At 36.3% G+C, this 23,966-nt stretch overlaps 3 protein-coding genes across 10 annotated transcripts; all 3 read left to right on the top strand.

The window, feature by feature from the left end:
• Window positions 1–1,068: 1,068 nt before the first annotated feature.
• LOC112281833 (tryptophan synthase alpha chain) lies at window positions 1,069–6,316 on the top strand. 7 transcript variants are annotated; one of them, XM_024518761.3, is made up of 11 exons: window positions 1,069–1,120; window positions 1,536–1,852; window positions 2,649–2,795; window positions 3,110–3,175; window positions 3,386–3,494; window positions 3,729–3,805; window positions 4,003–4,080; window positions 4,402–4,479; window positions 4,740–4,799; window positions 5,029–5,164; window positions 5,815–6,316. In XM_024518761.3, exons 2-10 carry the CDS (start codon window positions 1,559–1,561, stop codon window positions 5,161–5,163), a joined length of 1,044 nt encoding a protein of 347 aa, XP_024374529.1. In that variant the 5' UTR covers window positions 1,069–1,120; window positions 1,536–1,558; the 3' UTR covers window position 5,164; window positions 5,815–6,316. The 7 variants fall into 7 exon arrangements, with proteins under 7 accessions (XP_024374529.1, XP_090105916.1, XP_024374526.1 ...); XM_090249790.1 differs by having other exon boundaries at window positions 1,069–1,248; XM_024518758.3 differs by having other exon boundaries at window positions 1,069–1,401.
• A 3,530-nt stretch (window positions 6,317–9,846) lies between these two features.
• Window positions 9,847–11,934, top strand: LOC141045335 (uncharacterized). Of its 2 annotated transcripts, XM_090249788.1 has the most exons (4): window positions 10,497–10,928; window positions 11,186–11,289; window positions 11,546–11,704; window positions 11,797–11,934. In XM_090249788.1, the coding sequence occupies exons 1-4, from the start codon at window positions 10,874–10,876 to the stop codon at window positions 11,809–11,811; spliced, it is 333 nt and encodes a 110-aa protein (XP_090105914.1). In that variant the 5' UTR covers window positions 10,497–10,873; the 3' UTR covers window positions 11,812–11,934. The 2 variants fall into 2 exon arrangements, with proteins under 2 accessions (XP_073389777.1, XP_090105914.1); XM_073533676.1 differs by lacking the exons at window positions 10,497–10,928; window positions 11,797–11,934 and adding an exon at window positions 9,847–10,164 and having other exon boundaries at window positions 11,546–11,582.
• On the top strand, window positions 11,709–14,698 carry LOC112281445 (uncharacterized). Its single transcript, XM_024517968.2, has 3 exons — window positions 11,709–11,999; window positions 12,149–12,351; window positions 12,609–14,698. Exons 2-3 carry the CDS (start codon window positions 12,178–12,180, stop codon window positions 14,244–14,246), a joined length of 1,812 nt encoding a protein of 603 aa, XP_024373736.1. The 5' UTR covers window positions 11,709–11,999; window positions 12,149–12,177; the 3' UTR covers window positions 14,247–14,698.
• Window positions 14,699–23,966: the final 9,268 nt, after the last annotated feature.

Genomic DNA, 23,966 nt, shown 5'->3' with positions numbered 1-23,966 from the left:
CTTAATAAATAACAGAAATAAAATGTAAGGACAACGTATAAAAGTACATTTTTTTTCAATGTATTCTTATTCTTGTTCGTATGCCAAGTTTTTTTTTTTTTTTTTTTTTTTTTTTTAATATAATAAAGACAATGCATAAACAACAAGCATTATTAAACACTTTTGAAAAAGCCATATCTTGCTTGTTGTGCAACAAAATATATTTGAAGAAAATAAAATGATTAAAAAAATAAAATAAAAATAAAAATAAAAATAAAGATGGTAAATAAAAAAAATACTCTCATTCTTGTGTATATGTCAATATATTCTTGTTAACTTTGAGATAACATATTGCGTAAAAAAAGTAGAAGATTAAAAAATAACTGAAATAAAATATTAAAAAAAGGTTAAAATATTCAAAAAGAATAAAAATAAAAATAAAGACGCTAAAAAAAGTATATATATTTTCAAAGTAGTCTTATTCTTGCGCATATGCCAATATATTCTTGCATATTTTTGAGACAACACATTGTTAAAAAAAGGTAGGAGATTAAAAAAAATACCAAAAATAAAATGTAGGGACAATGTACCAAAGCGCATTTTATATAAAAATAGAAAAATCATATTTAAAATTCATCAAACTAAAATATGATAGCAAAGTAAAATAAATCTATTTCAAATATTTAGAATTTTTTTGAAATAGTAACAAACCAATCCCATTTGGCAATCAAGATGATCTTAAACAAATATATCACAAATCAGATATTTGAAAAGTTGATTTATGTTCATAATTTTTTTTACCTTATTCTGATTATAACCAAAAAAATACTTCAGTTAATCAAGAAACCAACTTAAAGTAATTCGTCAGAAATCTAAACCCGAACGAAGACGTAGGACGGTATCAACGAGAATTATTAAAACCTACGTAGATATGATAAACCCCGCGGTCTCGTCGGTTCTGAGAGGACGAACGAGTATTACGAACGACGTCGTCACATTCCACATCCTCGTTGACGAAATGCACATTCTCGTCGTTTCCCTCCGTCATAAGCCACCGAGAACACCCGGAAGCATTTCGCAGTAGAATTTGGTTTCGGCGGTATCCGCTGCTGCCAGTGCCTATTTCACGCTCCCGGAACAGGTCATTTTACGTTCGCATTGTGTTTTCCTTGCGTTTTATAAACATTTTTTGCACTTCATTATTCGTGCTACATCATTTTCCTACTTTTAAATTTTGTCTTGGTTACCATTTTGGAATTGGATCGCGAGGTGCGACTTAAGTACGCTGTCTCTGGGCCACGGTTGGGGTTTAGGGCTCTGTGTGAGCATTTGTGTGGTTTTGAAGTGGCATCAGTGGGATATGTATGCTTTGTGAGGCCGGAATTGGTATTTTGCGTTAATTTGCGACGTTTTAACAGTAATGTGCGTGACCACAAGTCTTCAAGCTTTGTTTGGGACTTCTTAGCGGCAACGAACATTTCCTTGTGATTTCTTGCTTTCCATTTTGTTTCTGTGAAATGTGGAGTATTAATGAATTTATGTTTGTTTTGCTGCAGACGCGCATTTTTCTGCAATAGCTATGGCGCTTGTTAGGGGACCTATCGGAGTAGCAACCGTCGGCTCGTCTGGGAAAGCGCGGCTGCAGGATGCAGTGGCGTCTCAATTCGCCGCGCGTACCACGTGCTTACCATCCCTGGTGTCGCTGAACCACTTTCCTTCGCAATTCTGCGTTTCCTCCTGTGAGGGTGCTCGTTGTTCAAGTGCATCTAAGCAGCGACCTGTGATGCCCCGAGCTACTGCCGCTCACGCCTCAAACACTCAGAGCATGACTAGAATTGCTGACACATTTTCTACACTTAAGCAGCTAGGAAAGGTATATTTCTTCTCGAGTTGCGCAATTGACGCCTGTCCCCTAAATCCTGATGTTGTAATTGGACAGGCAAAGCACAGGAAATGAATTGAACGTCGTGAGAAAGATATTTGCTACAAATTGTGCTTGAAAGAGAAAAGTTCGAATGATCACTTTGGTAGTAAGTAGCTTGTTCTGTATTAGTCAACCAAGGTTTAGAAGTCCCCTCGCTGCAACAAAGAGCTCAGTAGAATTGCAGTGAAGATTCAGCTTTGATTAATTGTTTGCTCAAAAAGCTTGTCACACCTGTTGAATTAGGACAACGAACTTGTGTCCAGTCTTGTGGATGAATTGCATCCTTACACGTGGTTTCAGCGGCCATCAGTCCCTTACAATGATTGACACTACTTTGCAACTCCTTAACATTGGGATGGAGTGTTAAGTGGAAGAAGAATGCGGAATACCTTAGTGACTGCCCTTGGTCGAATACAAACTTTTTTTGTTTTGGTTAGCTGGAAATGATTATATGGGGTGGAAATTTAATGTGGTATCAGCGTGGTACTTAAACTGAAGTAGGCGTGACAGTTGAATCTTTACTTTGTGTGTTCTCATCCAACTTGGACACGAGCATTAAAGCTTCTCGCAGTTTTCGGATTGTACATGATGGGACTTCTTTAAGCGCTAAGTTTTAGGAATCATTGCCAAACTAGGCTGCACTCTGAATTTCACGATAATCCATTGGTGAACGACAGCCGCAATTGGAATTCAAATAGATAACGCTATGCGGACTGTGCTAATGACTTGATGGTGGGTATATCAGGTGGCCTTCATTCCATACTTAACTGCCGGCGACCCTGACTTGGATACAACGGCTCAGGCATTACGTCTACTGGATGACTGTGGAGCAGACATCATAGAGCTTGGAGTTCCCTACTCAGATCCTCTTGCTGATGGCCCTGTCATTCAGGCATGTGTAGACTTCATTCATTGTTCTCAATATCCCACCATCGCAAGGATTACAGTAGCCTTTATGTTATTTAATATGGTTTCATCATGTCGATAATGTTGCGTGAGGATGTGTAATATTTAATTCTTGTGGTAATTTCCCTGGTTTTAAGATACAACAATATCACTTCTATTTTTTTTGCCATTATGAATTTGAACTGACTTCAAAACTCTCGTCTGTTATTTTTCTGTTAATAAAGGAAACATACAGGACATAGAAATTGAGATGATGTCACAGGTAACCAACTCACTGGAATTGATGGTTGTTTATGATAGGCTGCCGCAACTAGGTCGCTTTCGAAGGGCACAACTCTCGATAAGGTTTTGTCGATGTTGAAGGAGGTGAATTTTACTCACCAGTATCTGAGAGTATACCATTTTCGCTTCACTATGCTTGTGTGCGCTAATTAATGCTCTAAAGCCACGTCTGTATCGTGTGTGCTTCTGTCATCTTGATAGGTGCTGACGATGCAAACATATACTCTGTAATTTCGCTCTTGAATTTGTTGTGTATCTTTGGGAGTTTAGTATTCAAAGGGCGTTGTCTTGCAGATCTCACCAAGCTTGAAAGCTCCAGTTGTGCTTTTCACATACTACAATCCTATTCTGAAGCGGGGCATGGAACCTTTCCTGAAGGCTGTCAAAGAGGCTGGAGGCTCTGGTAGCATGCCCTTACCAAGTTTGAATTGTCATTATGATCAAAACCACATGATCTTTCGACACGATAGAATGTGATTCGATACAGAACTTATACATGATGCATGTACTCTGTTTAAGTTTAGAGTATTACGTTCATAACCATGCGGATATGCGTACAGTCGACTACGTGTAAGGTCCACGAATCTGGTGACTATCTACACACTGAACTTTTTCACTTCATACGCTATCTATGCAGGCTTAGTTGTACCAGATATTCCTCTTGAAGAGACGGACAAACTCCGGGAGCGATCCGTGGCAAACGGCCTTGAATTGGTGTGTACAACATGCAATTGAACGTAGTACATCCTAACAACTGACGAATGTTATTGTCGGTAGTTGTTTTTGTGCATTGGAACATTTCTGTCCTAAATTTAAGATTCTTCTTTCTTCTTTCTTTCTTGAACACCAGAGGGTAAAATCATGACCGAATACCAAAAGCTTTGGTAACTATATCACACTTATGCCTGTAGATCTTGTTGACAACTCCTACTACACCCAAATCTCGCATGAAAATAATTGCCAAGGCCTCGCAAGGCTTCGTCTATTTGGTGAGTGTAAAATTTATTTCTTGGCTTCATTACTGTCACATTCTGCTCAAGTTATTCTCTCTTACTTTAGTTGTAGTCTGAGCATATCTCTTCCCGTGGAATGATGAGTTTTATCATAAATCATTCAACTTCAGCAATTTGATAGAAACAAAGGATATCCCTCTAGTATAGACCATGGGACTTCTGTCACTGAAAAATAAATATAAAAAAGCGGTATTGGCTAGGAAAGTGTAAATATGTCTCTACATTTGGAAAGTCATATGTAAAATTGTCGGTGAAACAGCTGTTGAGTATTAAAGAAGCTCGTACAATTATTTGCAGGTAAGTCTTACTGGAGTTACAGGAGCACGTACTTCAGTTCAGAGCCGTGTGGAAACTCTCTTGAAAGAGTTGAAGGAGGTGACTTACTGCTTCATCTTTTTATTGGATTGATTTTGTCATTCATTTCTTAGACTAAACTGTATCTCATTGAAAATGTATTATACTAATTCATAAATGTTATTGTCAGGGTCTTTGCTTTTCATCGTCTCCATTCTATGTGGATTAATTTTTTTTAATGAAGAGTTTTTGTTGTTCTTGGAGGTGACTATGATGGTTGGCTTAGAAGGTTTGAAGCAATCTGCTTGCCTTGAATGCTAATTTCTTTGACTCGTGAGCAGGTCACCGACAAACCAGTAGCCGTTGGTTTTGGAATTTCCAAGCCTGAACATGCTGTACAGGTATGAATTTGTAGTATCGTTAGAAGTTCTTCGTGCTTGCTTTGAGTATATGTTGGCTGTCGTCATCTTGCATAACCAACTGTCCCTGTTTGGGAAAATGGGTAACCCTTGGAGCTGTTGAACATTCAAACAACACTTGATCTCTTGCATCCGTTTCCAGATGTCAATTGTACTTGTTTTCTGCTTCCTTCGACTAATGTTCGCATCCAATGCCACACGAATACTGCAGGTGGTAGAGTGGGGAGCCGATGGTGTGATTATAGGCAGTGCTATGGTTAAGATTCTAGGAGAGGCTGCAAGTCCTAAAGAGGGCCTGGCTGAACTTGAAAAGTTCACAAAGGATTTGAAAAATTCCATTTCTTGAGGTTAATTCTGCTCCCCCTAAGGTTGATCTGAATTCCAGTCCATTAATGACATGAGCCCATTATTTGTGATCCATTTATGTGGTTTTACTTCTTGTGATGGGGTTGTTTGAGTGGATTCTGTTGGTGTGTTGGATAGGCACCTTGTATACCCAACAATGGAGTGCATGTATGGTACCAGTAGCTGCGCTATTATCATGTTCATTTTAATGGAATGATTTTCCTCTTTTAATATCTGAAGTACAGTCATGTCGCGGACTTTTCTTCCTTTTCTTCGTTTTTTATTGACCCCTAAGATTTCTAGTTAGTTCCAGCAACACTGCATATGAGAGGGTATCGTGAAGCTCTTCATACAGTTTATGTTGGTACCTTGAACGTTCTGTATGTAGGACGTAGTTGTAAGCGAATAGTTCTGGTGTAGGGGCACCTGCAACTCACTTTCCATGATCACGATGTAAATGACGGGTGTTGTCCTTCAACTAAGTGGTCAACCACCACTGCACTGAATGAAAGTGTGGGATTTTCCTTCTTGAGATGTATATTCAAGAAGTAAAACTTAATCACTAAATTACAAATTGAAAATACTACTTGAGATCCATTTGTGGTTTTCCTTCAGTATCACCTTTCCTAATATTGCCACTCTTCTGTCGCAGATTTGTATGTACGTAATTACAACATGTAATATGCGTATATCGTAACTTCTCTTTCCTATGTTGCTCCCATCCTAAGTCGCACATCTACTTTTACGAAAGCAAGAATTTATGAAGTTGCCGCAGGGTCCTTGGACTGAGGGAATAGGTCTGACAACCGCTCATCAACATCATATCTTCAATTGCAGATGTCCCTTATTATTCGTTGCTTGAATTTCACCTCATCATGACGGCTGGTAGAAATATTTGGAGGTTGTTTTGATTTACTATATGATAAGATGCAAATATAATAGTCAATTACACTTTATCTTTATTTTGATGCAGCGTTATATAAATCATTTAGTTTTTACCATTTCGTCGGTATAAGATGAATGGTGATGTGATAGTATCGCTCACATGTAGGCAAGCTAGTCTATGTCTTAAGAGTATTTATGATACTTGTAGAAGAACAATTTGAAGCGAGGATATGAATATAATTAAAGAGTCACGCAGCGCATTTTTCGAAGCCGATGAAATATGCGTGCAAATGGTAGGGCATACTTCACTCTCAATAAGTCGATTAGCTAGGTTATTCTCTCAAGTCTGAGTAATATTAAGGAAAATGGAAAAGTGACCTTCACGGGAAATTTGTTACAATTTTAATGATGCATTTTTCTACCAATCGGTTAATTATCAGCCATTTGCTGTTCATCCGCTTGAAGTGAATTTAAACATATCATCCAGGAGATATTTATCTTTTGTATACTCCTGGAGTCGTAGAACGAAAATTCGCTTGGTAACTACTTCGTCAACTCAATAACCCTACGGGAGAGAGATCAGAGCCACGGCCATGGTTTCATGTTCGACCACACGTTAACTTTCGGAGTGGTAACGGATGTAAAATATCGTCACTTTTCTCCAATTAACATTTTCATACACTTGTACGTTGCATGGTCTGTCCCAGAGGGTCACTGCTGCGACGCTGCTCCCCAGGGCAATGGAATATGCAACCTCGCTTTCGCGGAGACGGTATGCGCCAACGACTCACACCCTCATCACGCGAAACCATCTGTCTGTGACGTTGACACAGGACTCTGCGGCCACAACCGCATCCAATGAATGCAAATCACCGCTCCGTAATTGTCAAGGCCGTACCCCGCCAAGAGTACCGCCCCCGTCACCAAACCTCCACTCATTCCGAAACACTATGCCGCGCATCTGACACAACTACCACATAACTCAGGACCTCTGCCACTACGCCAAAACCATTTAACCACTTGTCCTTGAGCAACAATCAGTAACCCATAGGCATTGTGTGCCGCAAGCACTGAAACGATAGATCAAGTTTCCTTCTACTCCGATTCCAATTAGGACCGCAGGAACTAGTCTGCTGACCGCCAAATCCAGAACCAGAGCATTGTACTTTCCTCCATTAACTACGACTCCTCCCACACACAATACTCCTCAGCCACCCGGCTCCTAGATACAGTGTGGGTGGCTCCACTGTGATCAGAAAACTTTGAAGACATTTTATACTGATTCCATCACTAGATCAGCCAATTTTTCTTTCTTCATATCACAAGGCACCTAAGGACCCACCCACACAGTGCCCGAGAAGATTCTAAAAACACCATACAAACAGCCCACAAGGTCTCGCCATGTCGCAACTACAGGTGACAACAACCGAGCCACGACAATCGACACTTAAACCCTACACATAGAAATGCTGCATGGTCGTAAGACAATGTCGCCTGTCGGACTCAAAGGGCATGTGTGTGCACAATCGAGAGATGAAGAGTGCAAGTTACCTCACGACGAGAAGGGAGGAGACAGAAGGTTTGGTAAACCGAGTGAGCCAACGTATTCTTATATAAACTAGCAAGCAAGCAAGCAAGCGCCGAGACAGGATTAGGGTTTGACGGAGGTTCTTATCCCACGTCCTCAAATCCACATCCACTTTGTAACAAAAATCTGCTTAAATATGCAAATATTAATTCACAACTTTTTTTATATATGTAGATTCAAATGAATATATTCAATTTATTTTTGCATCTAAATAGTTATTGTGAAAAATATAAACTTCAAAACCAACGACTATGCACACCATCTTAAGATGAAAAAATATACAGTTCCACTATTTCATCAATAATGAATATTACAACGTATATATTCTTTAATGTGGTGCAATGCAACAAACTTGTTTTCAACACAGTGCATCACAATAAATAATCATTTGATGATATGATGCAGGCAACACAGTTGCAAAATTGGTCTCAATTACAGTGCAACTTTACATAATGGTGTTTATTGTCTAATGTAGCATTTGCTTTTATGATATATCTATAGTAACAAATAATATAAAATTCTACAGATAACCAAATTCATGCTTAGTTACATTAAATCAAAACCTTTTGTACAAACAACCCTCTTCTGTATTTATATGTGAATTATTTTCCATCTCTTAATGCTTTGTCTAATCCATGAAGTCGTTGAACCAAACATTTCTAAATATGCAACCTTTTAAGAACATCCTTTTTTTATGCACTTATCTTATTACAATCATTAATTATGATGACTATAAAAATTATGTTGCGTCTATTATCCTTGTTTTTGTGTTGTCTTTATCTATATTTTGTTTTTGTTTTTGTTTTTTAAAAATAAAGCTGCCTTTAATATAAATTCATCTTATCTTTACTGTATTTTTTACTTTGAATCAAATGACAAAGAAGTTTAGATTTACTACCTTATACTGTAAAAGTCAAATTGATATAATTTTTGCACCTTATTGTGTATTTTGATAGTAATACATTTGTGCATATTATTCAAATTTGCGTAACATCTACAAATAAATATATATATATAAATGTTAAACACATACATACATACATACATATGTTAAAATGACCAAAATATATGTATCAGTTTATTAATTTACATATATTTCTATTGTGCAATATAGTAATCTGTGTATGTATGTGTGTATATATATATATATATATCAGTGTTTATTGTATTAAAATAATAATACAATATCAAAATAGTAGTATTAATGTTTGAATTTTTGATTATAATACACAAAATTGAAGTATCCAAGGGCAAAAACTTGTCTTTAACTTTTTACAACCACACTGGTTAATAAAAATAATTTTAAAATGTCTTCACGTGATCAGTAAAAGGAATAAACACTAGCGGTTGTACTATAATATTACTATTTACAACACAACTAGCGAAAAAATGTTGATTGAACAATAGATTGTAATGCACCACACAAATACACACACATTCATTCCGTTGTTAATTTATATATTTTTTTCAAAAGGAATTATTATTTTTTATTTAGTTGCATTCATGTTCACTATATTTTAGTATTAATATTTATCAAAACATAAATTATTACAGTCTGAAAATAGTAATTACATTAGGTACAAACAATAATCTGTTTATATATTTTATAGATTGATCTGGCATAAATACTTATTCGGATAATTAGTTTCATTATATATATATATATATATATATATATATATGAACTACAGTTAAAAACATGATGTTGATAATCTTGGTGGTCTCAGTAAACAAATTGCGGAGGGAGCAAGTTTGTAGATGTGCTTGTTCTTTTTATTATTTTCAAAACCACTTAACCACCATCATCATCATTATACACAATTGTCTACACCACAACATCACAAATCAAATAAACCATACACTAATGTAATAAAACTCGTACCAAATTTGCACAACCCATAAAAAAAACACACCCCTAAAGCCATCAAAGGGAATATCCAACTCATTGGCACAACATACAAAACACAATCATACAAATCTTCTCCAAAACCAAAACTCTCAATTAAAAATCAAACAAGAACCTAGTTTATTCCACACGTCAAAACCATGAACTCCCTAATAAAAAAAAAACCATCCACAGTAATGGTCGGCATACAGATGAATGAAAAGAGACACGTACATCCACCCAAATGGATGAGACTTCGGCGACGGAGAGGCGGAGCCTGAGGGGCGAAGCTGGGCCCCGACGAAGAGAAGCGGCCCAGTATCGGAGCAGTTGGTAATTGGGCGAGCGATTTCGGCGTCTTCAGTTTCCTTCGTTGATGCAGATGATGCCCTAGAGCTTCATCTTCGTCTACTTCGATGATGATGAAGATCATCGTGCGTGGGCTGCGGTCCCGGGGATGCCCTTACCGCGGGAAGCGGGGAGTAGCTGAGCCTACCAGATTCGAGCCGGTGCGCCGTGTGTTGCTGCTTCAACAGCTACGTGGGGATCGGAGCCACCGAGGAGGAGGAAGAAGGCGCCGGATTCTCGTTCCACGAAGACTCACTCACTCGCTTCCCCTCTCCCTCCCCGCCGCGCGCCCATTTGTGTGTTTTTCTTGCCGTTTCTGTCGCCTTGTTCGTTCGGTTGTGGGGATGAGATTATGGGTATAGAGAAGCGGGGCCCGAGTATTTATTTATTTATTTATTTATTTATTTTTCCCCCAGCACCCACCGCTTACCCTCTTGTTCGTCATCTTCCTTCTTCTTCTTCTTCCTCTGTTTCTTGTATTCTTCCGGGTTTTTGCACCCAGGCGGTTGCATCTGGGGGTTCCGGTATCTCGACCGGCAGCGCTTGAGCCAACTAGATTGTGTTCTGAGCGACTAGGCGCATTCCCGTTCGTGTGGGTACGACTTCTGTTTGCGCGACTTGGGTTCGTTTCCCAACTCTAGGTTGATTTACTGATGTTTGGTACTGTGCGAGGCGTATCAACTGGGACTTGAGAGAGAGAGTTTTTGAAAAGTAGGAACTTAGGCGGTTTGCTTTGTGTTGGGTTGCGTGGCATGTTCCTAGTGAGGTGCTTATGTTCGGGAGGGAGAGAAGGAGGAGAGGGTTGTGTGTTGGAGCAGTCTTGTTGAGTCGTCGTCTTTGATGACAGCGCTCCTGTGCTCCTCTGACGGATTCATCCTTGAATTTCGCGTTGGGTCTGTGTGGAGGTTCTTTTCTTAGTCTTGGAGTCCTGATGTTCGCATTCAGGGTTGGGAATCTTGGGTCTGGTAGAATGACCGAGTTGCTGTTTGTAACTGTGTCGGATCAATGGAATCTTCACGGGAATTCTTCTCGCTGTGCCTGCTTAAATTCTGCAGTGCAGGTTGCTTGTGCGGTTTCGAAGATACTATCAATTCAGCTTCGTTTCGTTTTGCGTGTTTGTTTTACACCTGTTGAGCACTATCTACTAGCGTTTTGGGATTGCAAGTCTCTGTCTCCCTTGATTGGTTTTCTTCCCTGGTGCTTGCAATTGCCTTATTCTGGCCTTGATGAATTGGATGTCTTTCGTTTCGTTGAGCTGCTGTGTTGGTTTGAGCTCCAATAGGCTTAGATAATTTTTTTCTCCATTGTTCTATGCAGCTAGCCCATCTGAAGATATCGTGCAGTATCGACCTATCGTGTTCGATGATTCTGTTGTCATCAAGTCGTCGGATTCGAAGGGCTCCTTAACATTGGACTATCAGGTATAGTCATGCTTGGATTTTCTGCTAAATTTGTTCAGTCGAGGCATGAGGAAGTGTCCGAATTCTTGAAGTTTTACCTCTCGAAGCCAAGAGCAGTGTATAGCAAGGGTTTGAGGAATAATTCTTAGCTGTTTATTATCACTATGTATGTAATTCTCGAGCACGGATGATAGCAGGTCCTGTACGGTGATTTTGCAAGTAGTTTCTTCTCGTTAATGTTCTATGGTTGTGATGAGATTTCTTCTTGATTGTGCAGATTGGGTTCGACAATGTATCACGAGGTGGGCTTCGTAATCTCAGTGACGCAGTGCGTATGTGCGAGTGTTCCTCAACCAATGCTTGTGATAGGACGCACTTGCTCTCCATCTGCACAGAGGCACAACGAGAAATCTGGAAAACAATCGGGTTCAATTGGGTAAATTAGTCGTACACAGATCCTTGGAGATAGTTTCGGTTGACCGTCATTTGTGGAAACGCTTTCGATCTGAAGCCCTGGTGCTTGCGCAGTTTCCGGAGCCTTGAGATTAGTTAGGTTCCGTTCTATATGAGCTTTTTTCCAGTGTCACATCAGTCACGGAGATCTGGTGGGGTTGCTGGTGCCCACTTCATGTGAACTGTGATTTTTATTCGAGTGCAACTTCGCCAGTTCCAGGTGATGAGAGACGGTCCTCTGAACCTTGTGGGACGGACTTCTGTCTTCTGTCGTTAAGGTACTCATCATACATTCCCTGGATGCCAATCATCTATGTTGCATATGAGATGCGTTGATGCTACTGAGCTCTTTTTGCTACTTAGTGAAGATCATTAGCTTGATGATTGCTTTTCTGTTTTGTTAAGTCTGGTGAAGTTCTTTCGACAGATTATTTGGCTAGGAAGGGCGTGAGCACGATGCAGGGTGCCAGTCAGCAACAGTCTTCAAGTCCATCCAACGATTCCTTGTTGACTTTCGCCTTCCTTGGTCAGCATCTGAGGCAATTTTCGAACACGGTGCCATTGCATCCTCATCAGAATCAACTTTTACAGTCTTTACCTCTTGACTTTGCATTGGGCGTCAATGCACAGGTCAGTGATGTGTCTCGTTATCAACATTGCACTACTTTTTAGAAACATTTCTACAGCGTTCATGTTATGTCTTTTCTCGTGGTTGACGGTCAATGCGTACGTACAAGATGTTCTGTTATCTGTAATTTGGATAAGTTCCAGGTTCTCTTAAGTCGGTGCTTGTATTGAATCTTTAAGGCCCTCTTTTCCAAATGGGAAACTTCTTGGCGAACTGATTCCGGATCATTTGCCTTGCTTATTTGATATGGATGATACAGGAGCAAGCTCAAGCTCATCAAAATCATCGATCACACTCGCAATTAGTGCCGATAGGGGGTAGTGGTGGGGGAGGGATTAGAAGTGGTGATAGAATGGGAGAGATGTTGCAGCATCTGCAGCATGGGAACATGGCCTCAAATTTTGATCAGCTTCAGTTCAGCAGCCAGCTGATGAATTCAAATTTTTCGGAGAATCTCTCCTGTCAATCTACAGTGGATCAGAATGTACAAACCATTATGGAACATCTCTCCATGCTGCAGGAAAGGATTTCGCAGCTGCAAGCCTTAGTGCCACTTATTTCTCACACCGCGCACAGCCAAATTGAGGGGAATACAGTTGCCCAGCAGCAAGCAGCTAGCGCTGCTGTTGTGAGCATTATCTCTCAGCTTGCAATGGTAGCCATTGGTCTCCTTCCTCAATCATTTGAGAATTCAGGAGGTCAAGGAAATCAGTCCGCAGAATTGCCTCTGAGCCAATTGCTTCAAGCTTCTGTCGGGCAGCAGTCAAATTTCTTCCAGCAGGATACTGTGGGGGAACCTTTGAGAGCACCCCAGAGATGCTCATCGCTGGGAACTTCAATGGGAAATAATTTTGGTACTCCAGCGGAGGTAGTTTCAGGGGTTGGTGCAGGAGTGAATTCAAGTGTCCTCTCTGACAATTGTGGACTCAGATTTCCAAGTGGAGGAACCAGTTTTCCCGGCCTGAATAGCGATGGAGACTTAACAGGACCACAGAATCTTAGTGGACAACCTTCTGCTGGTAGGGGTAGTTCTGGAACATTGCTTCAAAATCAGATATGCAGTGGAGGAGGCAAAGATTTGGGAAGTGTTGCAGGGGGTGGTAAGCGACGTAGAGTTGCCAATAAGGATTCTAATCTGTTAGATAACTCACTTGCAGCAGGTACAAATACTTTTATTTCCAATGAGTTGGGCGGTGTGAGCGGTGGTCTAGAGAATCTTGATACGGAATCACGCAGCGACGATGATAGTGACGGCGATGGTGATGGTGAAAACATCATTCCTGGTTCATTTGATCTTGTAGAGATGAATGCCTCGGAGATTTTGGCTGAGCACACACATTTTTGTGAGATTTGTGGGAAGGGTTTCAAGCGTGACGCCAATTTAAGGATGCATATGCGGGGTCATGGAGACGAATATAAGACTCCTGCGGCGCTTGCACGTCCTGACAAGGATTATCCTGATACCTCAGCAACTCGATTAAGGCGATATTCCTGTCCTTGTGTGGGATGTAAAAGGAACAAAGAACATCGCAAGTTCCAGCCGTTGAAAACTATGCTGTGTGTGAAGAATCATTACCGCCGCAGTCATTGTCCTAAGGTTCTCACCTGCCAGAAATGCATGACGAAGAAATTTTCAGTAGTAGCAGACTTAAAGACTCATGAGAAGCACTGTGGACGTGAGAGGTGGCAATGCTCGTGCGGAACTACTTTTTCACGGAAAGACAAGCTCTTTGGTCACATCAATCTATTTGCGGGTCACACTCCTGTAGTAGTGGTCATGCAAGAGTCAGAAGCTGGCGGTGGAGGTGGTGGTAATTCAGCTCAGGACAATCAAGGGTCTCCTAATTCGGGATCTTTCGGTTCTGAAAACAACGCTTCCAGAAGATTCTTTGACTGACGGATTCTCTAGGCTACTTGAAGATGTGGCATCTACTGGGAATTGGTTTGCTATCAAAGCATATAAGCACATCTCCGGTTTGCTGCGGAGTTTCGCCGAATCTCGAGTTCTTGAAAGAACCCACCAGTTCCAAGTCTTTAAACTGGATAGATGTGTGTACATTGAAGTGCGAGGTTTATGTATGCCTTTTTTTTTTTTTTTTTTTTTTTTTTTCCCCAGTTGGTTTAAGTTATCAAGCTGTTCAGCATGAGAGATGGAGAGAGTGAAGTGAAGAGCTTATGAGCTGAACAAGCTACTGGATGGATAAATGGAGGAGGCTCTGCACTGTTGGTCTCTCGCTTCCCCCTTGTTCGGCGTCCGAACCCATTCAGTGTTTGGTTCCTTGCCCAAGCTCCATTTTGTGTTTGCGGCTTGTTAATAAAGTATGTCAGTAGTGACTTGCTTTTTCCTTATTGCTTTGCTGCTGGATTGAACTCCACTTAATGGGGCTGGAATAGTGAATGAGTTCATAGCATCTCTTCACCAAGAAGGAAATCGTAGATTTTCTTTTACTCGTGGAGCAAGACTCTGTCTTTGCATCACCTTAGTCTTATGCTGGGCAGTCTAAGATTGGATATCTTTGCTATTCCATGTTTGGCATTGGTAACTGGTGTTTATACCCTCTCACCCCTGAAAGATGGGTATGTTGTAAGTGATGAAGCCTATGGGATTTTTATTAGTAAATGGTGACGTGATGGTAATATCAAGAATAATCTGGTCACGTCACCAATGTATTCTTTTAAACATGTGTATACACATATAAATAGTAATTTGTTGTAATTTCATATTGCAATTAGGATCAATCACCATTGTGTAATCTCTTTGGAAATTGGTTTGCGGTGCTATCTTCTTGAACCTATTTAGTGAAGTAATTAAGCTATTTTAGAAGTGTTCCAAAACCTTGACACTTTTCTTATGCATATTGTGGTTCTTAAAAAGATACTATATGACTTTCTCATTAGCAACTATATATAGATGAAACACCTATCCTTGTTTTTTAAAAGATATATATTTTCAGGTTTTAATGTTAATAATAAAACTTTTGAAAAAAATACTTGAAAAATAATCTAACAAAAATTTGTGAAATAAGAAAAGATTTTTGGATGTCGAATCCAATAAAATTATATGTTTTCTAAGTTCTTCTTTTAAAGGATATAAAAACATATCTAAGTTGGTATTTTATAACATATAAAATATTATATTCTTTATCTATTTGGTATTTATTTTATTTTATATTTTCAAATTAATATTATTTTAAAAGATGTTAATATATTCTTGAATGGATTCAACTATCAATAATGGTATAAAATAATTAAAAGAACCTTTGATATATAATAAACTAGCTGAAACTTATATTATTGAGCATTGCAATCTCTGGCACATCCATCCATTCCTTTGCTCCTACATTCCCATATACTTTGATTTCCATGTTTCTCAAGTTCCCTTCTTTACAACCAATTAAAATACTTCTTTGCTTCGTTGTGTTATATCCAAGCTATCTTATACAATAGATGCATGAATCTTGAATTATTTCTAAGTTTAATAAAATATTTTAAAAAAACTTATTGTCTTTTAATTTTATTTAAAGCATCTTTTAATATTTGTGCCTTAAATAACTATGTTTTATTTCTTAGAAAAATCCCATTTATATGTGTCAAGATAATTTGTAAGAAACAATAAAAAAGTATATAATTTGATATCAATATAATTTTTTTTTAAAATTATCAATAAATTAATAATTCTTTCAAAAAAATAAAAAATGACTCTTTCACTCCTTAAAATTACATAGTTCAAATAATTATGTTAATCATGAAATCATTAAATAAATAATTTATTACATAGTTGAGAATTATTGTGTATAACTTCAAGTTCTACAATATTTTGTACTTGGGAAGCATGTCAAAATCTCTTTGCTACTAAATAATTTGGTTATATATATATATATATATATATATATATATATATAATTCCTAAAGATTTTTGGTAGTTATGAAATTTTAAAATGTTCCAAAATTCTTTTAAGATTTAAAATATTTCAATTTAAAAAATATATATTTTCTTCTTTATGATTTTTATTTCTTAATTTATTTTTTAATTTTTTTTTATTGAATTTTTAATTAATAAAATATTTAGGTTATATGGTATTCTTTAGAGGCAAGTTCAAGTCTTAAAAAATAATTTGTTATATTTTAGAATTACTATCAGTAATCATTCTATTATGTGGCTTATCAAAACATCTATTTTAAATTTTGTGTAATCTTAAATTTTCTGAAAATTATTAACAAAATTTTAACATGTTTAATGAAATCACATAATAATCTTGTTTCATATCAAAAATAGATGTTCATATTAAATGTAACATATATAGTTATTTTAAACCTTTTATTGTTAGGACATTTAAAAAATATTCATTTTATCATTAAATCTATTATGTTATTTGCAAAACAATTAGTGGAGATGATGTTGGATCTAAGAATTCACAGATTGTTTTTTTGAAATTATAAGATAGTTTGTTATGCTTTTGTAAATATAATATTGTTTTACTAGATAATATACAATTCTAACTTCAAACAATGTTTTGTAATACTTATATTATATATTATTTTAAAAATATATTATATATTAAAAATTAATAAAATATTATTTTTTTTGATATAAAATACTACAAAGTTTGAAACAACTTATAGTATCTATTTATGACTGATTATTAATATGGTTATAAGTTCATTAATTAAAATACAATGTTTTGGTAATAAAAGTTTACATAACTAAGATACATGTTATTATAAATTTTTTTATACAAATTATAAAAAATCTAAGGTATTGGAGATTCAAATAAACAATCTAATTTAATATAATAGATACATCTATCTATTAAAGGACTAGATTTTTTTATAAATTATAAAACTAATGAAATTAAATAATATATATTTACCTATGTAATTTATAATATTGAAATATTGATTACATAAATTATATACATACATACATACATACATACATACATACATATATACATACATACATGGAATTAAAAGAAAAAATTAAAAAGGACATCAAACCAATATAAAGCCGTATTTTAATATATTAAAAAATCATATATCTTATTTTTTTTTATAAAACTTAAAGTAATAACATGAAAATAGCAATAATATAGTTACGATTGTTCTTACTGCCACTTTTATTAGTAATTAAAAATCAAAAGTAAAATTTAAAATAATAATATTGATATTATAAATCCATTGATATTATTAAATAATAGACAAAATTAGAATCAATAAAATAGTTTATTCCTAGCCTTAGCCTAAAAATACAAGGCAGATATTATCAATTGGCTTAAGTCTTGTAAGTATCTCAAGGATTTGGAAATTAGATTAAAAGGCTAGATTAGGTCACACTAATATTTTAGGAATTATATAAGAGATTTATGATGAGAAGACAACTCCCTATTAGTCCATGAATTGGCTTAGCAAAAGATCTAAAAATGTATGTAATGTAGTAAATAGAATAAAAGCATCTACTTATATGTTATATAAAACAATCTAGAAACTAATCAAATAGTCAAAATTCTAGTATGGTATTAAAGCATGGTTTTGTCTTATGACATCTATTCTTACAAATGTTCTTATATCACTTGCATAGCCAAACTAACTATTCTTATTTGTCTCTACATATCTCGTGTTAAGTTAATCTTATTATATAAGTCAATAATTGATGGATTTGAAGAGATTTAGTTTTTAGATAAATGATAAATTAATTAGCTCCAAGAATTATCTTAAGCAGTCATTCATAGTAGAATTAATTTTTAAAAGTTCGAACTGTTTGGAATTGCATAATTACAACCAATAGAGCTACCAACTTTGCAGCATCTTTAACCACCTCAACAAATACTTTATATAAGACAAGTCCTAAATTGACTATTGCAATTGAAGTTGTTGCTACCATTTCTTTATACAAGAAAATAAATTAGTTTGTCATAATTTTTACTATCTTTACTTCTTAAAAAATTCTTTTAATTTTCAAGAGATATAAAAATCATTATAAAAATATTTTTTTTCTCAATTCAAGAAAAATTTAAGACTTCTAAACTACTTAAATGCATAGATCTAAAGAATGAGCCATAATATCTTAAGATAGATTTTGATGACAATTTTATTAAGAACTACCTTGTTAAGATCAAAGAATTTGTTATTGACTTGGTTGAGGTTGACAAAGTACTTAATGACAATACTCTTATAAAAATAGCTTCTATTTACCTTCCATCAATATAAAGACCATTCAAAGTTATTTTAGAACTATCTTTAGTACAAATTTATAACTTATGTTTTCAAATTTTGCAATGTACATTCAATTTAAAAAGTATAATTAACAATCTTCTACTTTTATTAAGAAGACCTTAATTTCTTTTTAGTCTAAGATTGACAAGTAAAAGAAGAAAAAAAAAATAAAAACACCAAATTATTTGTTAATATTAAGAAAAAAAATTGTTTCAATATACTTATTATGATTAATGTATATACAAAGAAAATGACTAAAAAATCAAATAAGCTTCATCTTACTTACATTTCTTTATTATTTTTTAGTTATAAGTAGTTCAAAAATAAATTTGAATTAAAAAACCAATATGATAATGTGATAGAAAAATTAATTGTAGATTCTTTCAATTCAAAGTTTAATAGAAAAAAAATAGAGGTTGAAAGATGACTTCAAAATAAGAGAGATCAATTTAGTATCAATGGTAACACAATTTAAAATGAGTGGATTATTTACTCAAGAATCAACTTGTTCTTTACTTGTACAAAAGTTCAAATTTCTAAGTTTACAAATAATTTTCTTACTTATATACTAGCTATTACAAGAGATTCTCATTTTTTTTTTTTTTTTTTTTTTTTTTTAAATAAAATTATTTTAATTTTGAAGAATTATAGTTTTATCTCAAATTTATTATGTATTTTCAATTAGAAATGATCTTTGATCAATTAGAAAGCTAACAAATAATGATAACATTGTAGTATTTACATCTATATGTTATCTAACATTTAATTAGGCTAAATTATCTTTTGTATTTTTAATCTAATCTTGAGACCATTACAATTTATTTTATAAGTTAAACAATCAATTATTACAAGATAATATTTTTGCTATCTATATTATTTTTATTGATTCTTTATTGATGAATACATCACTTAGCTATAAGCAACTTCAATACAAAAGGCTAGACCATCCAATATTTTGTCTAATAAATCATTATCAATGACTTGCATCTCAAAAAATCAAAGGATCAATATGCTTTTGTGTCACTCAAAAAAAATACATATTCACTCAAAACTAATATAATATTGAACTAAAATGATTTTTTTATCAAAGTCAAGAAAACTAAAGTCTCTTGAAACAAGACTAAGAACAAGAAAGGCATTGATAAAGATAAAGAAGGCTTCACTCTTGCCTTTATATATACTATTTCACTAGGAGCTATATGTCAATGTTTTGTACGACCTCTAATACATGTCTAACTTAGAAGACAAGTTTGTGATATGTGCGCTATATGATTAGCTTGTATAACAAGCTACGAACATATGCAATACATGGCTAACTTATTGGCCAAGTTTCTAACCTACTAATCAACTACAAACTCGTCTAAAGTCAAATCCATATCTATAAAGCTTCTTAAAACCTACACCACAAGATATTTTTAAATCTACTTATATTTATCTTCTATCTAATATTTTTTATCTAAATAAATATGTATACTTGTCATAATCATATGTCTTGTTATTATTTGGTATTAGACCTTTTGAACTTCAATCTATCAAATTTTTATATTCATTGTATTTATAAAAAAAAGAAATACATAAAGATTTTTTAAAAATATTTTACCTTTTAGTCTATTAATTGTTAGGGACATAGTCCTTAGACCTTTCTAGAGACAAGTTTCTAGAACCTTCTAGAAAGAAGTCTCTAGAAACTTCCAAAAGATTCCTTGAATATTTTCTTAGAATATTCTTTAAAGATTCCCTAAAGATTCTTTAAAGATTCCCTAAAGATTCTCTTAGAAGGCTCTAGAAGATTCTTAGAATATTCTAGTAGATTCTAGGAAGTTACTTGAGAAGCTTCCTAGCTCTTGGGTAGTTGCTCGAGAAGATTCATAGTTCTTGGGAAGCTTCTTGATGCGCTTCCTTAGAACCATAGGCCAGTAGTATATATAGGAGTCGAGGCTGAAGAGTTCTTCAGTCTCGACAACACATCTCTTGAAGCTCTAGCTCAATTCTCTTGGCGTTGCTCTTGTACTCATCTGATAATCTAGTTCTTGTCATTTCTTCTTGAACTTCTTGTTTAGATTTCTTGTTTGTATTTTTGGTCTGTGACAGTTTGTCGAGACTACCTTTATCTTAATATCAGAGCTGAATCCTTCTTGTTTGAGAGCGGATTACCCCTCTTCTTGAAGGTATTCTAGCGCTTTAGGGGTTGCCGATTACCTTCCTCTAAACTGATATTTTCTCAATCACAATATCAGAGCTTAGTTCTTTGAGGCAGAGAGTGGACTACCCCTTTCCTTGGAGATACTTGAGCGTTCTAAGGGTTGCGGATTACCCTCTCTTGGACTGATATTAATTCCTTCTTTTTGTTTAGCATAGCTAGTAAAAAAGACTGTTAACATCGATTTCAGAACTTTGCCTTCTTGCTAGAGTGCGGATTACCCCTCTTCTCAAAAGCATTGAGGCATTTTTAGAGGTTGCGGATTACCCTCCTCTAAAACTGAAATCGTTTAGTGTTTTTTTTTTTCTTTTCTCCGAGTAGGTTTTAGTGACAGGTAGTGTTACAATTTTCTCCAAGAGACTTAGCAATTTCTTCTTCTCTCAAAATTTTAATCCATCTATTCTCTAAATATGGAAGTAGACCAGGTCATAGACAGTGCATCTCCACAAGTAGACAATAGAGTGGCAACTCTTGCAGATCTTCAAGCTCTTATGAATAGTGTAAGAAAGGAGATTGCATTTCTTCGCAATCCAAGTAAAGAACCTCAAATTGATCTAGTGACCGAAGAAGCTAGATGCGAAATTCATAGCCTACAACAAGAGATTATTCGACTGAGAGAAGCAAGACATGTGTCACATATGACCCCTATGGATACTTCAAGGATTAGTACGAAAGAACCAAAAGCGAGTATGCCAAACAAGTTTGACGGAACAAGAGCCAACTTCCGAGGTTTTGTGCAACAAGTACGGCTTTACCTACGCCTATACCCTTCTCGTTATCCGAATGGATTTACCCAGATTGCTTTCATAGGTACTCTTCTATCAGGAAATGCTCGCTCTTGGTTTGCTCCACTATTGGAGAAGGATTCTCCAATATTATACGACCTAAAGGCTTTCATAGAGAGACTTACTGCTGCGTTTGGAGATAGCGATCGAGAAAGAGTGGCTGAAAGAAAGATACAAAATCTGCGACAAGGATCACGTTCTGCTGCAATCTATGCTGCAGAATTTCAATAGCTTACATGTGATCTTGATTGGAATGATAAGGCGTTCATGACACGATTTCGATATGGACTGAGAGATGATGTCAAGAACTTATTGATCACCATGTCTAAGGCGTATACTTTAGAAGAACTTATATCTCAGGCAATTATTTGTGACAACCGCCTCTTTGAATTACGACAAGAAAAAAGATCAGGCTGGAGAAATGATGGAGCATTTGCTATATTTTCAAAAGGTCCAGAGAATCACTCCATAGATCTTGAACCCATGCAAATTGATGCGGTACGTTTCAAACCCCTCACAGCTGAGGAAAGGAAGCGACGGTTTGAACAAAACTTGTGTTTATATTGCGGAGAAGCGGGCCATAAAGCTGTAGATTGTCGGAAGAAACAGAAGCCTCAAACAACAAGACTCAGGAGTACAAGCATGCAGGAAAACAAGGACGCCCTGCCACAATAGGGACCGTGCGGCTGGACATCTCAACATCCAAAATTAATCAAGGTCCCTTTCTCTCAGCTCAACCTTCAGATTGTTTTATGGTAACTTTACATCTGGGTATTCAAGAACTACAAGTCGATGCTTTATTAGACTCGGGTGCATCCGCTTGCTTTATAGATGAAGAGTTTGCCAAGCTTCACAATATTTCTCTTGTAAAGAAACTTAAGCCTGTCCATGTAGAAGTCATAGATGGACGACCATTGTCTTCGGGCAATGTTATCCATGAAACTAAACCATTGAAGGTACGTCTTGAAAACCATGAGAGCAATATTGTGTTTAATGTTATCAAGACCCCTTCATGTCCTATCATTTTGGGACTATCTTGGCTTGATAGATATAATCCATTGATAGATTGGAAGTTGCGGAAAGTGACATTTCCAACAAACTCCTTGAAGGTGGAATCTGCCAAGACAATGTCTAGAAACAAATCCTTGTTTATAGGTGCAAGGGCTTTCATGAAGGAAGCCAAGCAAAATACACCTCTTGTCATCTTCGCAACTCCGACTCGAGAAGATGCAACTCCGACTTTGGTTATTCCAAAGCAGTATGAAGAATTCAAAGATGTCTTTGAAAAGAAGAATGCTGATATGCTGCTAGAACGTCGACCCTATGACTGTACCATTGAGTTGCAAGAAGGACCACAACCACCTTTTGGACCAATCTACAATTTGTCGCAGACGGAGTTGACTGAGTTGCGGAAGTACATTGACGAGAATCTAGCCAAGAACTTCATCCGTCATTCGAAGTCACCAGCTGGGGCACCAATCTTATTTGTGAAGAAGAAGGATGGCTCACTACGGATGTGCGTGGACTATCGAGGTCTCAACAAGGTGACAAAAAAGAATCGCTACCCACTGCCTTTGATCTCTGGTCTTCTAGAACAACTTGGGCGTGCAAGGATCTTTACAAAGATTGACCTAAGGGGAGCTTACAACCTTGTGCGAATTAAGGAAGGAGATGAATGGAAGACAACGTTCTGAACAAGGTATGGCTATTTTGAATACAATGTCATGCCATTTGGTCTTACTAATGCTCCAGCGGTCTTTCAACACATGATGAATGACATCTTTCGAGAGCATCTAGACGATTTTGTTGTCATCTATCTAGATGATATTTTGATATTTTCTAAGAATGAGGAAGAACATGAGAAGCACGTTTGTCTGGTACTCAAAAAACTACGGGAGCGAGGACTCTATGCCAAATTGGAGAAGTGCTTATTTCACCAAACTGAGATGGAGTTTTTGGGATTCATTGCGACTACGGAAGGCTTGAAGATGGATCCAAAGAAGATGGAAGCAATCATGTCTTGGGAAGTTCCGAAGACGGTTAGGGACGTACAATGTTTTCTTGGATTTGCTAACTACTATCGGATCTTCATCAAGAATTATTCTCAAGTTGCTGCCCCCCTCACTCGGTTAATGTGTAAGGACAAGCTCGAATGGGGATCTATTGCAGAAAAAGCATTTCAAGATTTGAAGATGGTATTTACTACAGCTCCAATCTTGGTACATCCGGACTTTACAAATGCCTTTTATTTGGAGATAGATGCTTCGGATTTTGCTTTGGGAGCTGTACTTTCACAGATGGGCGTAGATGAGAAGCTCCATCCAGTTGCGTTCTATTCTCGAAAATTCTCTGCTGCTGAGATCAACTATGAGATCCACGATAAGGAACTCCTTGCTATAGTAGATTCTTTCCAAGAGTG

The sequence above is a fragment of the Physcomitrium patens genome, chromosome 4, assembly GCF_059467195.1.
Source record: "Physcomitrium patens ecotype Gransden chromosome 4, ASM5946719v1, whole genome shotgun sequence".
NCBI lineage: Eukaryota > Viridiplantae > Streptophyta > Bryopsida > Funariales > Funariaceae > Physcomitrium > Physcomitrium patens.
Note: the sequence above shows the minus strand (reverse complement) of the source record. Positions and strands in the feature narration are given on the sequence as shown.

What these genes read in the sequence shown, in the direction of transcription:
- LOC112281833 (XM_024518761.3), top strand. Translation starts at nt 1,559, where the DNA reads ATGGCGCTTGTTAGGGGACCTATCGGAGTAGCAACCGTCGGCTCGTCT. An exon ending in TGGCAAACGGCCTTGAATTG is followed by an intron (nt 3,806 to 4,002) that starts GTGTGTACAACA and finishes TTATGCCTGTAG; the next exon opens with ATCTTGTTGACAACTCCTAC. An exon ending in CGCAAGGCTTCGTCTATTTG is followed by an intron (nt 4,081 to 4,401) that starts GTGAGTGTAAAA and finishes AATTATTTGCAG; the next exon opens with GTAAGTCTTACTGGAGTTAC.
- LOC112281445 (XM_024517968.2), top strand. Translation starts at nt 12,178, where the DNA reads ATGCAGGGTGCCAGTCAGCAACAGTCTTCAAGTCCATCCAACGATTCC. An exon ending in CATTGGGCGTCAATGCACAG is followed by an intron (nt 12,352 to 12,608) that starts GTCAGTGATGTG and finishes TGGATGATACAG; the next exon opens with GAGCAAGCTCAAGCTCATCA.
- LOC141045335 (XM_090249788.1), top strand. Translation starts at nt 10,874, where the DNA reads ATGGAATCTTCACGGGAATTCTTCTCGCTGTGCCTGCTTAAATTCTGC. An exon ending in GCTTAAATTCTGCAGTGCAG is followed by an intron (nt 10,929 to 11,185) that starts GTTGCTTGTGCG and finishes TGTTCTATGCAG; the next exon opens with CTAGCCCATCTGAAGATATC. An exon ending in CCTTAACATTGGACTATCAG is followed by an intron (nt 11,290 to 11,545) that starts GTATAGTCATGC and finishes TTGATTGTGCAG; the next exon opens with ATTGGGTTCGACAATGTATC.